The sequence below is a fragment of the Lampetra planeri genome, chromosome 44 (assembly GCF_965212315.1).
Source record: "Lampetra planeri chromosome 44, kcLamPlan1.2.h2, whole genome shotgun sequence".
NCBI lineage: Eukaryota > Metazoa > Chordata > Hyperoartia > Petromyzontiformes > Petromyzontidae > Lampetra > Lampetra planeri.
This window is the reverse complement of record NC_136150.1, coordinates 2,006,118-2,023,235: the sequence shown is the minus strand read 5'-3', so window position 1 is coordinate 2,023,235 and position 17,118 is coordinate 2,006,118. Positions and strand designations below refer to the sequence as shown.

Here is a 17,118-nt window from a genome sequence, read left to right as displayed (position 1 = left end):
TTGCTACTCTTAGGTTTTTTTCGGTAAATAATAAAAATAAAATAATATAAATAATAATAGAAATACTATTATTATTACTATTTCTATTATTGTATTTTTATTATTTTTTTTTTACCTACGTGACTTTACCGAAAAAACCCAAAGAGTATGAATCCTTGCAGTCACAAAAGCTTCAAATCTAGAAGGCTTTTCTGTCGTTAATATTTCATTGTTGTAATAATCAGAATGATAATCGATTGTGAAATCACAATAACAATTGTCAGTATCAAAAGCAGCAGCGGATTGAGCCTCAACAGCGTCATCGTCATTATCGATCGCAGAAGCATCATCAGCAGCTTCATAATCGAGAGCAAAAGCATCATCATCATTGCCATCATCATCATCAGCAGCAGCAAAATGGGCTTCATAGTCAACAGCGGAAGCTATCATCATCATGATGAGCAGCAGCATGTTCATCATCAACAGCAGAAGCGTCACCAACGTCATCATATATAACAGCACCACAATTAGCATCGTTGGCTACGTACAGTACGAAAGAAGTTCATCATACGTACAGCAGAACCATCATCAGTTATAATCATCATCATCAGCAGCAGCAGCAGGGTCATCATCGTTATTAAGAGTATCAGCACCGACTTCATCATCTTGATAATCATCACCATCATCGGCAGCTGCAGCAGCAGCATCATCATTATCATCATCAATATAATAATAATCATCATCAGCAGCAGCAATAACATGTGTGCGACGCGTCCCGTGCCCCCTTGCGTTCCAGGGTCAAACACACCAACATCCTGCAGATGGTCGAGGCTTTTGAGACACGCAAGGAGCACTACGTGTTCCTGGAACTGTGAGTCCGTCACCCGGCACCACCTCGCTCGCCCGTCGATTACAAGCAAGCACTCAAACTTTGAGTTCATCAAATGCGCCATCGTTCTTAAAAGCAAGGCCCCTCGTTGTGCATAATGTATTATCCTCCGTTTAAAGCGGGGGGGGGGGGGGGGGGAACTGTGCCATTAAAATAATTACGTCAATCTGCACCGGTGCATTTTGTGACATTAACCGCTTTCCTGCTCAGATACGTCTGCAAGTTGCAGGGTGGGTGTCTCGTACACCGCTGAATCTCTGAACATGCAAGCGGTGAGCGTTAATGTTTTTTAGAGAGGCGTAGTAGCGACACGACCGCTCTCTATGATAGCTGGTGCCAAATTGTGCCACGTCCTCCCGCGTGGCCTTGTGGGAGCCTCGGTTCGTCTTACGAAATGAAGTTACTTTACGTCATCGGAATGGGAAAGGGTTCATTTAGTTTTCATCTGTGAATGCCGGGCTGAATAGGTTCACATTTTAAGTCCTTTTTTTTTTTTACTTTTGATGGTCATGGCGGTCCCCCTTTTCCGGCGAGAAAGGTAAGTTCACATCGTGGGTAGGAGCCGTGAAAGCAACAGGACAGGCTCCAGGTGTTTGCAGTCGCAACCCTGGAGATGTTTAGCGATCTCTAATTGCCACGGGCGGTATCTGTGCGTACGCGCTGACAACGATAAGCGTGGACAGCATCCCTAAGGCTAAGCCTTTCCAGGCCACAGGTTGCAAGTGTCGGCGTGGTGCACTTCAGATGTTATGGATAGGGCCATGCCCGGCCACCTTGGCCTTCCACCGGATGCCAATGTTCACACACTGCACCAGGTACACATGCTATGGTCAAATCAAGTTAAGGGGGCACTTTAAAAATAAAAAATCACAGTGGCTGAGCACAGGCCTAAAGGCCCGAAATTCCAAGTGGCCGGTAACAAACAGCGCGTTCAAAATATTTAACAGATGAAAGTTAACGCGTTTCTTGAATTGCGCAGTTATCATCGTCGTCGTCGTCATTATTATCATGAGAGCTTGGGGTAAAAGAGACGATGGGAGGGAATTCCCAAGTGGAGCAGGGCGAGAGAGAAGTGTTGCGGACAGAATTCTGGTGATGCTCTCATTTATGCTTGATGGGTGGCGCTTGGGATTTTTTTTTGTTAAGTTCAAAGTTAATTTATTAGGTATAGCCCTGTGAGCCTTTCGGCTCTTGAATCGGGTGCAACCGTAACAAACAAAAAACAAAAACATGAACAAGAAAACATCTTAGAGTGACGATGTGCAAACAGAAAATGCAAGAAACGACAGCAAAATATTGCAGAAAAATCACCGTACACCAACACTGTGTAAATATCCCAGTGGGATGCAAGTCAAACAACAACAACAACAACCACAAGACAACTTAGATTAAGGCCATCAGTCTAACTCTGTACTACAACAAACAAACATGGCCAAACCAAAAAACCTTTTGAAAATCACCAAAATAAAGCCATAAAAGCAATGAAACAGTGCAGGTCATAGGAACTGTGACCGAATTTTCACAATAAATGACGAACCCACGACCTGCTCACAACTCTTACTGACTCCATCGCGCACATTGAGTTTGGACTTCGTTGACTTGTTTCATGCAGAGTTTTTTTTACTGTCGAAGCTACGGGACATTGTGTTTAAGAGAGAGAGAGAGAGATGAAAAGAGACACATCAATATATTTACTTCTCAAAAAAGTGTTTAATATACGGGAACGCGATATTATCCGTCGGTGTTTCGGGATGTTTCACTGTATAATACAGGTTTTTTAGGTTAGATCGCGTAAATATACGTGTCGTTAAACCCGCCATAGCCAATTAGTAAGGTTTGCTATGTTCTCAGATTGTAAATGTTGTGTATTTGCTCTCCAACACACCGATGGTGATGTACTAGTAACGAATTGGCACGTTCTGTTTACGTGACAAACCTTACTAATTGGCTGTGTCGGATGTTGGTTGGTTTAACGGCACAACATTTATATATTTAAGTGATATAGCCCCCCCAAAGAATCCTGTATTATGGATGTGATATTGGTCGCGAAAGCGTCCTCCTCCTCCTCCTCCATGTTAAAATGTTCCACTTTGCTGCAATTGTGTGGAAGATAGACACAAAATGTAGCCGGCTCTCCAATCCCGCTCAGTGTGAAGAAACGTAACTGTGAACACAAATCTGGCTGTCGCCTGATGAAGCTGGTTGTAATTACTGGCGAAACGTCGTACTCAGATTGCAAATGTTGTGTATCTGCTTTCCAACACACCGGTTAGTGCTGTACTAGTATACTACACTATACACTACACTATACACTACTGCTGTACTAGTATACTACACTATACACTACACTATACACTACACTATACACTAGTGCTGTACTAGTATACTACACTATACACTACACTATACACTAGTGCTGTACTAGTATACTACACTATACACTACACTATACACTACTGCTGTACTAGTATACTACACTATACACTACACTACTATACATTTGTGCTGTACTAGTGACGAATTGGCCACGTTCTGTTTACGTGACAACCCTTACTAGTTGGCTGTGTCGGGTGGTGGCGGGTTTTAACGACACATTTATAGACCTACGCGATCTAACCCAAAACAACTCTGTCATGTGAACACAACAGCATCAACAAAAACAACAACAACAACAACAGCACGGTGTGTTTATAGTGTGCACCCTCAAGCACATCCCAAGACTGTACAAAACAGTCGGTGGCATGCTGCACATCACGGGAGGGGCAAATAAGCAATTCATACAGAGCAGTGTTTGTCAAACTCTTCTTAGGCCCGCAGGCCACTCTGCCGATGTAAACATTTTACGTGGATCACCCAGTGGCCCCCTCCTCTTCCCTGGTGACAAACACACATTCGCTCATCTCCAGCTAAAAATATCCACTCGTACAAAATGATGCATTCATATTTACCGCAACGGATTCTTTTCCCCCTTTTTTTACGCAGCTATGAAGGCTTTTAGATTGTAGGGTTAGAGTCGTTTAATCGGGGTAATTGACCTAACTTCATTTTATAATTAAATGAGTAAAATATGAATTAATGTTCGAAACAAAAAGGTATGAGCGTTAGTCATTATTTGCGGATCAACCCTGCATTTGGATCACCGCCCGACGAACCATCTGGAGGAGTATCATGGACCACTCGTGGTTCCAGGGACCACGCTCTTGACAACCGCTCATATAGACAAAGGGAACGATCCTTCCGTATAGCCTTTAACAGACTGTTGGGCCAAGTGCTGTTAGTAAGTAGCACCAATGAAGGCCAACACGGCACACGACGGGATGGATGGCCAACACCACGCCCGACCGCCTTTGCCTCCCCAGTGGCGATGTTTTTACACACCGTACCAGGTACTCATTTGAGGCTGAGTCGACCTAGGGCAAGCCCAGCACCGGCTCAGATTATTATTCCTGGCGTTGGCCGTGAATTGAACTCGGGTCACCGGGTTCGTAGCGCAGCGCACTAACCCCTACCGCGCTATATACGTACACGCGCTGCTCGACTTTTGATTTCCCGACCCGTTGCCTCTTTTTTCCCCGAGACCTGAGTGAATCTACGGATAGCCCCGAGTATTACACGGTCCGCGATATTGGTGATCACGACGGTCAAGGTGGGACTTTTGTCGTTGAGTGGTCTAATGCCGTTCTGAGCCACGGCTGTGCCTCCCAGCTCAATCATCCCCCCCCCCTCCCTCCTCTCTCCTCCCCGTTGTTCTGTGGGGGAATTTTTTGTCCTAACATTCTGAAGGTTGCGGGTTTAAATCCTGGTTGTGGTCCGCCGAGCCAATCATCCCCGTTAAATGAGGTGCTGCTTTGTTGTAAGTCGGCGGCGACTATCATATGCGTATTCATCGATCGAACGTCATTTAGTGTAGCACCCTTCACGATCAAATTGTCACAGAGCGCTTCACAGACTGGGCTCTACCATAGCAATGTAGAATTTCCACCACCCGCCTGAAAGGGTTTCCCTAGTAGGTGACTGGGATGAGGCAGTCAACTGATTTGGGCAAACTGGGTTTAATCGTGGGTGGCACAAATCCAGATTCGGAACCCACGCTCCCCCATCGGCGATGGCCCCGTGACTGACGGGAGAGCCATCGTCCGTACCGCGAGCCACCCGAAGCCACCTAACGCGTATTTCCCCCCCAATTCTTTTTAAATGTAGAACCCTAATTGGGTATGTTTTAGCTTGCTTTGTAATTACGAGGACATCTTGCTTCTGATTTGCCGGTGAAAGTTAATTGCATGGGTTGCACCGGCAAAAAATAGCAATGCAATTACATGGCACACCAGGTGTGACACCCACATAATGTCAAGAAGTGTGGTTCAAAGTATATAACAGACGGAAATTGTTGTTTGTCTATTAATTTATTTTCTACTACTAACATTTTTAAAGGGTGCAATTAAATGTAAACAGCCTTCATTTCCCCCCCCCCCCCCAAGTCTACTTCTGGCAAAAAAAGGCTGCTCTTGAAATATGTTCGAACCATTGTAAGCCACCAATTGTCGTAGTTTTTTTTGGGTGACGGTGTTTTTCGCGTGAAATACGAATGACTGTGTTTAAACACCCGCCCGAGGAAGCAGCAACGCGCACAATAAACACAGCGTCCTGAACCTCGGCGGTTTCACCCTGCGGCGTCAATGGTGAGTCACCTCCGTTGGCTTAGGGGGACCGTAAGCCGAGAATCGGTGCCTTCTTCCCGTGCTCATTTTAGCTGGGGGGGGGGGGGGGGGGCGGGGGGGGGGGCGACACTTTTCACAAGGCTCGTTGGCAGGAGGGTCCTGCTCGCAACGGTTGGGTCGTTTTTTTTTAGCTTAGCAGCGCCGGTTGGAAATTCGAGCGAACGACAGAATCCCACCGGCTGGGAAAGACGACGTTGAAATCGCAACCCGCGGAGGTTTGAGCGCCTGCTTGCTCCGCTTCCCACTCGCCTGGCAGCTCTCATCGTACCGCACGCCGGTGGACGCCTCGCAGGGAGACGCTGACCCCACACCTCCAATCCAAGCGGGGGTCGCAAGCGCGCTTTGTGTCCTAAACGGGGCGCGCGCCAAGGAAGGCATTTGTCGGATGAAACCCGGCCGGGATTTAAAGTCAATCTGTGACGGGAACGTGTGCTGTGCACGGGTAGCCCATTCATTTCCGAGTGGTCACAATGCCTTTGAATTCCCATCCAGAATCTCAGCGGCATTGTGGCTTTGTGTCTTTAACGCGGTAATGCCGCCGGCAAAAAGCCCCCACCCCCCCCCGCCCCCCCACCTAGATGCCCACCGACCACACCATTGCCATTTTTACAATTCAGTGCGATGGAGAGTTTCAATTTTGCCAAGCGTCTCACGGCGAAGGTTGTGGTTCGCACAGGACTTGGGGGGTCACGTAAGGTGGACAAATAACGAACGAATGAATGAATGTGGACGAAACGAAAGCAGATGGCCACCTGGGGAAGAGTGCCATGTTGTGAAGGCCGCGTGTGGTAGGGTAAAGTGTGGGTACTCCCACCCCTTTGAAGTTGTCCGACTCGCATGGAAGAGTAGGCCAAATACGGTCGCGAGGGGGGCTGTCTAGGGCTCCTTCTAGTCGAGGCCCATTCCGCCAGCAGTGGCGCGAGCGAGCAGTTGCAGGTCTGCGAGTTACAGTGGTCAAGCTGGCCTTTGACGAACGGCACACACAGCAACCTGTTGGCAATTGACCGGTTAATTCAACGGTGAAAGGTCAATCGCAAGTGCAGACTCCGAGAGCCGTCGTCTCAGAGGTCGTCGCTCACCCTCACCGTGTGCCCTCTGGGTGGTGGTGGTGGTGGTGCTGGTGCTGTGTGTGGGTTTGCAGGGCGACGGGCCGGGAGGTGTTCGACTGGATCCTGGACCAGGGTTACTACTCGGAGAAGGACGCCAGCCTGGTCATCAAGCAGGTGCTGGAGGCCGTGGCCTACCTGCACTCGCTGGGCATCGTCCATCGCAACCTCAAGGTGCGTGTCCGCCCTGCGGCCAGGGTGGCGGGGCCGGCGCCGCCGTCACCTCCCCGATTCGCGCGGTTGGCTACGTACGGTGCGAAAGATGTTCAGCGCATGCACGGTGCAATCGGGGGAATTGGCGTCTGCCTTGGGGTGGCAGCAGTTGATTTTTTAAAAATGAGATCCAGCACCGGCGCTCCGTTGAACAGCCGCCGGTCCGGCTGTGGAGCGGCTCGCGATGTCGCCGTCGTGTGAGTGAGTTGTGTTTTCCCCGCTGCACGGAGCGTTTTGCATCGCTCAGCAGGAGTCAGGGTCGGGATTGAACCCACGACCTCCTGCATACCAGGCGAGGTAGTTAACATCTCCTAGCCATCGTGATGATGATGATGCGAGAGACACGCAAACTCTAAATACACAGCAGGCGTCAGGGTCGAGATTGAACCCACGACCTCCTGCTCACCAGGCGAGGTAGTTAACATCTCCTAGCCCCCACCGTGTGCTGGATCCGCTTGACAAGTTCAAGCTCTCATCATCATCATCACCACCACCGCAGTATCCCGTCCAGTGTTTTGACAGCGAAACCGAGCGTCGAGCGAGAAACGCGTCCGACAGAAGCTGCCCACTGGGCCAGCGAGTTTCGTGCCCAATGGACTCTGTTCGTCGCGACCTCCGTGCCGCGCCGAGGTTGCCCCGTCCGTGTCGCCCCGATGATGTCGTCGTCTCGCGCAGCTCGAGAACATCGTCTACTACAACCGCCTGAAACACTCCAAGATCGTCATCAGCGACTTCCACCTGGCACGCGCGGAGGACGGCCTCATCAAGGAGCCCTGCGGCACACCCGAGTACCTGGGTGAGTGGTGAGCGTCGGTTACGAACGCCGTATGTGTGTTGAACTTCTTTCGCGCCGTACGTAGTCAGCCGTGCTAAATGGAGGTGCGGGGGGCAGGACAACAAACTAAACGCAAAAATAAGTTCCAAAGGAATGAGTCATCGATCTAGATGATGATTTAAAAGTGCTCAGCTCCCAATGGCTTCCTCGTATGAGAATAAAAAACGTTCCAGACGGCATCTGAGAGCGCCGCGCGATGCGGTGACCCGACACAGCCGCTGCCGCCGCAGCGAGGGTGAGCGGAGTTCGCGTGATCGTGGTCTGCGCTCCTCGACGAGGTCAGCGGGGTGCTCGCAATCGTCGCATCTCATGTCAACACATTTGAAAAGCGGCATCCCGAGTGGCAGCAGCAGCAGCTGTCTCGGTGCGGCGCAAGGCGACTTGGGCACCGGGCATGCGAGTCGCCATTAGTCTGGCAGTCGGGGGCGATGATTGCTGATGTGCCGACTCGCAATCGAGGAGCGCAAGGCATCACGCGAACTTCGGTCATCCTCGCAGTGGCTTTGACTCGTCACTGCATCGCAGCGCGCTAATTGGGCCGTCAACCCCCTCTGTGCCGGAGCGCAGTGTCACGAGCATTACCACCTCACGTTTGTTGATTTTTCCGTGGGGTTTTTTTGTTTGTTTTTGTAACGCCACGTGCAAGATACTTGTAAACAAAGGCGCAACGAACGACTCTACTGCCGAGGTATTCCAAAAGAAGGGTCCTAAGGCTGAGCAGAGCTTATTATTATTATTAAGACTGAGCAGAGCTGTTGCCGGGTCAATCGAGGAGCAAGTTCTGTATTTACTAAACTATTCCGCGAACAATAAACCAGCACCAAAAGCCCGCACGCAGGATGTACAACTTAAACAAAGACAATGATCATCCGTACAGCCTGACTGGACATCTGGGAAAAAGGGCTTTATGGCTCATAGGATTCCTCCAGTAGAAATGCACATTCTGATTCTGAGACTGTTGGGCAAGTGCTGTTAGCGAGCACCTATGAAGGCCGGCACGGCACACGAGTGGGTGGGTGGGTGGCCAGACCCACGCCCGGCCACCTTTGTCTCCCCAGTTGCGATGTTTGCACATCGCACCGGGTACTCATTTGAGGCTGAGTCGACCGAGGGGAGGCCCAGGGCCGGTTCAGATAATCGTCACTGGCGATGGCCGTGAAAGCGGGAATCGAACAGGGTAGCGCTGTCCGCTCTGCCACCACGGTGAACGCGCGCGCGCACGCAGTGCGAGTACGGCGCCGAAGAGAGGACAGCTTCCACCACAAGTCACAAATGGGCTGCAGAACGCCGGCGTTGGAACCTTTTGTGCTTTTCTCATTCGAAATAAGTGGGGCAAAAACACAATCTGAAAAGAGCCGTGGCCGAGATTGCCATTTTCCTGCAGCATTTGCAGTGAGGGGAATCAAGCATTACCCCCCCCCCCACACACACACCTCCACCATCCCTGCTCCCGCTAGACAGAACACGGCACGCAGTGCTCGAATGTAACGCGTAGTGGAACAAGGGCAGTCGAACAGAGACAGCCCCTCTGAGGGAGTGCCGGTAAAAATAGGGCCCCACAAAGCCTGCAGACATGGCCTTTAATACGGCAAGGTATGTTTGAATAAAATTATCATTAGCATGTAAGGCTCCTGAGATCTGCATACGAAATGACAAGACGAACATCTCTCACCCTAACACCCCCCCTATAGTATAGTCTTGCCAGGAAGTGGCGATGTTTTTTTTACACACCACACCAGGTACTTATTTGAGGCTGAGTCGACCTAGGGAAGGCCCAGGACCGGTTCAGATAATCGTCACTGAATCGGATTCGTGGTTGCTGGGTTTTGTAGTGAAGCGCACTCACCACTTACACCGCCGATCGTCGCATATTTGTTTCAGGATTGGGCTGTTTGACCAAAAGCAGTCACATTGTGCGTGGTGCTTTGCGCTACAGAAACAGAATTTTAGAACCTGGAGGGAACCCATCCAGAACAGGTGTAGAACATACAAACTCCAAAGACAAAGATCCCGCGTGTAATCTTAATAAACTATGGGACCTTTTTGCCAGCATCAAAGTATTAAACGTAAGAACAGGTGTTCTTTGTTTTTTTCGGTAAAGTCACGTAGATAGAAAAAAATGTAAGTGTTGCGTTGTGATCGAAACGTCGTAGTTTTTTTATTGTTCTATGTTTCTATCTACGCGACTTTACCGAAAGAACCAAAGAATGTGAAATTCCTGCAGTCACGAAAGTTTTAAGTCAAAACATAAGAAGAGGTGTTGATCCTTCCTGGCAATACCACAGGAGGTGCTGAGATGTTCGAACACCAAATAGAAACCTTTTGCACGGAATCGTGTCCGCATTAACCACACACCGCTACTTGTTGTGAACATGCAAACACAAACACGCGCTCCGGTTGTCTTTGAAACTGATTGGCCAACAGCAGAGACAGATTTCTTTCCACAATTACCACGTGTGATTAAATGTATCTCGTTGGTGTTCGAACATCTTAACAGCCCCTGTTGTTTTTTTTCTTCTTCTTGGTTCTTTCGGTAAAGTCACGTAGAATGGAAATAATAAAATAATTCTCACGACGTTTCGGCCACAACGCAAGCAGCCGTTCTCAGGGTGAAGAACAGGTCTGTCGACAAAGAGTCTTCTCGACAGACCTGTTCTTCACCTGAGGATGGCTGCTTGCGTTGAGGACGGCTGCTTGCGTTGTGGCCGAAACGTCGTGAGAAATATTTTATTATTTTATTATTTCCATTCTACGTAACTTTACCGAAAGAACCAAGAAGATGAATCCCTGCAGTCACGAAAGCTTTAAATCGAAATTTAACCGCAGTAATAGCCGGGGCTGCCCATTGGGGTCGCAACCGTGAACCTTTTGCAACAAGTTGGACTACGTCACCAGAACGAGCTCTGCGGAATCTTCTTCTGGGGGCCATTCTGTGACACGCGATGCTTTGGTGACGGTGGGCATTCTGGGAAGGGCATTTTTCTTCATCGCGTGGCACGGCTCGGGCAAGGTTGCGACTGTGATGCAATTGGGGGGGTTTCAAACAAAAAGAAGACAACCGCTGATTTGTAGATTTGAAGTTTTCGTGACTGCAAGGATTCATACTCTTTGTTTTTTTCGGTAAAGTCAAGTAGGTAAAAAGTTTTAAATAAATTAAATCACGACGTTTCGGAGGCAACACAAGCCTCCGTCTTCAGGTGGAACCTACGTGACTTTACCGAAAAAAACAAAGAGCACTGTTTTGTAGCTGCCGTTGCTCGGGTCTCTCCTTTGAAAAATAGATCATTACTTTCAGTGGCTTCTCTCTCGCATTTCATACAAAATATCGATAGATTCCACAAGCCGGTAATTCTCCGGTAAGTAATATGGCAACAATGCGCCTTGAAAGGTTCCTCTCCCTTTGTTGTTATAGAGCTTTGAATGGAAATGTTATTGGAGAATGTCAGTCCGTCAGTGTATTATTTAACGCACCGTGGATGCATTTGCATAATTAATAGACACACGCTTTGGCTATTAGAATATTTTAGCGCAATAACTTATCGAAAGTTAATTTTTTTAAGACTTTTTTTTTTATGTCCGAGCACGTGGCTTCTATTATTTTTTAATTGCAAACTCTAAATAACTTCCCTTCCGTCCTGTCGGGCACACGCTGTGCTCGAAGTTTAAGCACGAGTCTCTGGGTAATAGCGCACTGCTTCATGTTCGTGAATATTTGTTGCGTGCGCATCAAGGGTAATGGAAGATTATCGCGTATTTACATGATGGCGTTCGGGGTTTTTCTTTGTTGCTCGGGATATGTGCGAGCTAAAATGCACGGATGGGCGGCGGATAGCACAGCGCAACGCTCCCAATGCTCGGCAGAAGGAAATTGAATCTGCCAGATTCGCTTGAGCTACGTCTCGTAGGGGTTTCTCATCATCAAACTCGGACTCACACCTAAGCGGAGAGGGTCCTTTGCCGATAAAAACAAATGTGGCAGGTCACCAGCATTGGTGACCTGATGAGACACTCACCTGGCGGGCAGGAGGTCGTGGATTCGATCCCGACCCTGACGCCTGCTGCTGTATATGTGGAGTCTGCGTGTCTCTCTCCCCGTGGTCGCGTGGATTTTTCTCCGGGTCCTCCGGTTTTCCCCTCCACACTTACAATCAGCACGCGTTTAGAGCATTTGGCTGCTATATATGTCCACGTGATAAGCCACTTCGTTGCGCTATCATTTGTGGCCAGGTCGCTTCTGAAATAGAGCTACATAGCTCAGTGAGCCATACCTGGTAAAATGAAATATTTTAAATTTCGATTTAAAGCTTTCGTGACTGCAGGGATTCATCTTCTTGGTTCTTTCGGTAAAGTCACGTAGAAGGGAAATAATAAAATAATAAAAATGAAACATAACAAAATTATAATTACATTTTATTATGTTTTATTAAAAAAATAATCATTTAATTATTTTATTATGTTTTATTTTAAAACATAATAAAATAAAATTTCTATTATGTTTTATTTTTATTATGTATTATTTCCCTTCTACGTGACTTTACCGAAAGAACCAAGAATATTCAAGTTTAGTTTATTAACGTGCCGCCTTCCCCACCCCAACCCTCCCCCAAGCTCTGCAGTGCCCTACATACGAAGGTTGTTGCGTGCCAATTAATGAGCGTCCACCCGTGACGGCGCCCGGAGAAAGCTCACGCACGTGCGAGAGGGCAACGCTCGATCCCGTACTGCCCTCTCCTCGTGAGCCAGGGCACGAGGGGCTGCCCCTCGACGCCCGCGGGAAGGGAGATTCAGAGCGTCTGTGCGGCGATCAACCCAACCCTCTGTGCAGCCTCCGCAGTGCTGGGTTACAGGCAGCCGGCCTAGCTGTGCAGCGTAGCCACCAACACCGGGCTAAGCTCATGGGGTGGATACATTCTAAAGAGGCAAGGGACAAAGGAAAATGCAAGCAAAGAATCGATTCGTGGCCGCATATCCGAACCAATGAATTGATTCGCTGCAAGGGTGGATCAATTCGGGCCTAGTTTTGATTTTGAGTGAACCCCGCTCAGGATTTAAATCCGCATCCTTTGCACCGTGAGCCAGCGTTCGCACAGCGACATCCAGCCAGGTAATGACGTCGATGGACTGAATGCGAACAGAAATACGTACAAACAAAAAAAGACTCCCCCGTGTAGCCTTAACAGACTCTGGGGGCAAGTGCTGGTAACGAGCACCTACGAAGGCCGGCACGGCACACGAGGGGGTGGGTGGCTAGAACCATGCCCGGCCGCCTTTGTCTCCCCAGTGGCGATGTTTACACATCGCACCGGGTACTTATTTGATGCCGAGTCGACCTAGGGGAGGCCCAGAAACGGTTCAGATAATCGTCACTGGTGTTGGTGTCCGTGAACGGGAATCGAACCCGGGTCGCCGGATTCGTAGCGCAGCGTTGCCCCAACCGCTCTCCACATACGCACGCACACACATTCACAAGCACATACGTTACATACGTACACCCCAGTACATACACTGCATGCACATGCCCTCATATTATCTTGTTGTACAAGCGTGTGAGCGAGCCCATTGGGCAAAATGTCAGGAAGACACATTTCTGACCTTGTAAGAATTTGCTATTGATTCCTATAGGAATCGCTTCTGGGCCCATTAAAGTCCCCGGCTGCACAGTAACGATCGCCCCTAATGGTCCATGCGTCTGCACAATCATGATGTGCGCAAGCCTGCGAGGCGGTCTCTGACGAAGGAAAATGTCATCACACATCGGGGCTTTGGGGACAATTGCCCGCCAGAGTTCAGCATCATTATACGAGCATCTTCATTGTCAGCAGCAGCATCATCACGATATCATCATCATCATCTTATTAAGCGTTGACATCTACATCCTCTATCCCAGGGGGTCGGCTACCAAAATAATAAGGAAGAGACTTTTTTTTTATTCTTAAAAAAAAAAAAACCTCAATACGAGACGGTGGCGGGCGGTCCTTGATACAATAACGGTCACGAAGCAGCGGTTCCTATGATCACTGTTTCATTGCTTTTATGGTTTTATTTTGGTGATTTTCGAAAAGTTTTTTGCTTTGGCCATGTTTGTTTGTTGTAGTACGGAGTTAGACTGATGGCCTTAATCTAAGTTGTATTGTGGTTGTTGTTGTTTGACTTGCATCCCACTGGGATTTTTGCACACAGTGTTGGTGTACGTGTATTTTCTGCAATATTTTGCTGTCTTTTCTTGGATTTTCTGTTTGCACTCAGTCACATATTCACTTTAAGATGTTTTTTGTTCATGTTTTTGTTTTTTGTTTGTTGCGGTTGCACCCGATTCAAGAGCCGAATGGCTCACAGGGCTATACCTAATACACGAACTTGAACTTGGTCCCTTGAAGATCTACCCCGCATGCGGGTCTGAGCGAGGACGCCGTAGTGGCGAGAGAGACAAGAACCCGAATAAAAGAAGTGGCTTATGATCAGGTGGAAATTAATAGCAGCAAATACTCTAAAAAGCGTAATGGTGATTCTAAACGTGGAGGGAAAAACCGGAGGACCCGGAGAAAAATCCAAGCAACCGCAAGGTGAGACACGCAAACTCCAAATACACAGCAGGCGTCAGGGTCGGGATCGAACCCACGACCTCGTGTATACCAGGCGAGGTAGTCAACATCTCCTAGCCACCGTGATGATGATGAGAGAGAGAGACACGCAAACTCCAAATACACAGCAGCAGGCGTCAGGGTCGGGATCGAACCCACGACCTCGTGTATACCAGGCGAGGTAGTTAACATCTCGCCTCCATGGCTCCCCTAAATGTTGTGATGTTCATCTCAGTTGAGTAGGTCTGAACCAGTTGTTGCAATTCCACATTTCCATGGTTTGGGGGGGGGGGGGTAAGTCACCCCGACCAATGCTTGAAGTGGTGCTCGTTTTATGTCGACCCCAGACCGATGACTTGAACTCCCCGACCTTCTAATAGCCGAGTCCTCGAAACCTAAATTGTTAGGGTTATGATCTTTCCATAAAACATTTAATGCATTAAATATATCAGAACAAAAATAAAGAAATGGGGCCATTAATTTTAATAAAGCTAAAAGCTGTTAAGGCTCATACCTTTATTATAATCCCAAAACAACGTTTTTCTCTCTTGAATGCAAATCAGTCGTTCAATTCCAAATTTATTTTTTATCACTTTGACAAATTTTGAGCCGCATGCAAAATAACGGCAAGCCTCGACGGGGCTGGCTCTGCGCTCCCGTCACAGGAGCTACGATGACTCTCCAGCCCACCGCAGCTGCCTTCTGCACTTCATCTCGACAACACCATCATCTCCTCGCCTATCAGGAGGTCATCGTGGCCGAGGCCCGTCGGTGTCAGCGGAGCTTTGCTCGTCACTTTCATCTGCAAAACGCTTTTTGTTGCGCACGGCTCGATTCCCATTCTCCGTGGTCCACTCTGACGGTCCCGTGACCACCCGCTGGGTTCTGATCTTCCACGGAGCTGCTCACGGTTCCACCCTAAACCGCATCCACTGCACAAACCGTGGTAGCAGACGCGGATACCTGATGCGCACGTGGAAAACAAAAATAAAAGCTCTCCAGCGGTGCGCGGCTGTAGTCATCCAGAACAGACCGTACAACGTAGAACGACTTCAACGCCCGATCCACAACTACACGACTCCGCTGGTCGTCACGCGGTGGTCTGGGCCTGACCACCTGAATGTGAGATTGTAGTTGTTGCTCTGCAGCTACGTCAACAGCCTTACGGAAGAAGGTGACCACCACCGCCGCTACCACCACCGTGTGGCTTTGGGTCATCTCCTTCGTCACTGACCTCTGGGTGCCACTCCAATGGCCGTCTCGGTGACCTGTCCTCCTCCACCGTGCACACCACGTGTCCCGCTTGTCGCGGACCTCATCTTCCTGCCGCATCGGTCTAAAACTAGACGAGTTACCGCTGTTCTACTGTCGCTCACATCGTGGTGTCCGGGGAGCTGAATGCCAACGTGGAGGCGTGCTGGCCGCGAAGAGAGAGGGGGGCCTTCAGGAGAGAGAGATAGAGAGAGAGAGTTCGTGTCAGCGCGTTGCTAACACCGCCTCCGCTGGAGTAGCACGGGCGAGTTTCTGACCACCTCATCGCGTCCGTGAACACTTTTTGCACTCGAAAGGGCCAGAAGGATCTTTTGTAGTTGCTTCGTTGAAGTTCGGCTCTTTGACCTCTCAAATGAAATGCAGGCATTACTCCTCCCCCCAAACGTCCGTCCTTTAATGCTCGAGTTGACCTCCGCTCTGAGCGAGTGATTTTACGTAGCCTAGGAAAAAAAATAAACCCCTCTCCTGCTGCTACGACACATGTCACGACCTCCTTTTTCTCGAAGGGACAATTTATCTCGGCTCCAATTGAGAGCAATAATAATGATGTTAATTCCCTGTATTTACTGTTATTGTGAGTTTGTAGGATTATGATTCCTTGTACCTCTTAAGCCCTTATCATCATTACGCTTGTTTTCCCGGAATAAGCCTCGCTGAGCCTCAAACCTCCGATTAGCATGGATCGTTATGTGCTGTGGGAAATATATTCAACATACATACAGGGACGCCTCTACTTACGAACATTCGACTTGCAAACGTTCAGAGATACGAACAAACCCTGTCCGCATGTCCAGTTGCCTGCTCGGACCGAGAGTCGTAAGTTCAACCGCCGTGCAATAGATGGCGGTGGTGGCATCTACATCTACAGAACGTGAAGAACCAGTGGCATCTACATCTACAGAACATGAAGAACCAGCGGCAACTACATCTACAGAACATGAAGAACCAGTGGCATGTACATCTGCAGAACGTGAAGAACCAGTGGCATCTACATCTGCACAACGTGAAGAACCAGTGGCATCTACATCTGTGTACGGCAGCGTCATTCAAGCATCTGCATCTGTAGAACATAAAGAACCAGTGGCATCTACATCTGCAGAACGTGAAGAACCAGTGGCATCTACATCTGCAGAACATGGAGAACCAGTGGCATCTATGTCTAAAGGAGATTTTACAACTCTTAAAGCCATTCCCCGTGTTTAGTGTCCATGCCGTACAGCGCGTTTGGAATCGGCAGCAGTAAAGTTGGACTTACGAACTAATCCGCGTACATAGAAGACTCGTTTTCAGGAGGAGCCCAGCCGAGGTTTTTCTCAGTAGGGGGGCGACGTTGCCGCTGTGAGCGATCTCGATGAGGTTAAAACGGCGAGTGGGTTTCCAGCATCGGGATGTTTGGCCAATTCACCGGTCTCACAGCATGTTTCTTTTTCGTTCAAGCTGTTGGAGGAAAGCGCAGAAACCCGGCGGTAACCCAAACGGAACGGGGCGGGGATGGGAGGGAGGGGGGCGGAGATGGGGATAGCAT

The 17,118-nt window shown here is 48.9% G+C and overlaps 1 protein-coding gene across 1 annotated transcript in view; it reads left to right on the top strand.

The window, feature by feature from the left end:
• Positions 1-17,118, top strand: part of CAMKV (CaM kinase like vesicle associated) — a 133,984-nt gene that overhangs the window by 105,732 nt on the left and 11,134 nt on the right. The window contains exons 4-6 of the mRNA XM_078614352.1: positions 776-850; positions 6,728-6,866; positions 7,581-7,701. Of these exons, the coding sequence (XP_078470478.1) occupies positions 776-850; positions 6,728-6,866; positions 7,581-7,701 (335 nt within the window). The remainder of the gene's footprint in view (positions 1-775; positions 851-6,727; positions 6,867-7,580; positions 7,702-17,118) is intronic.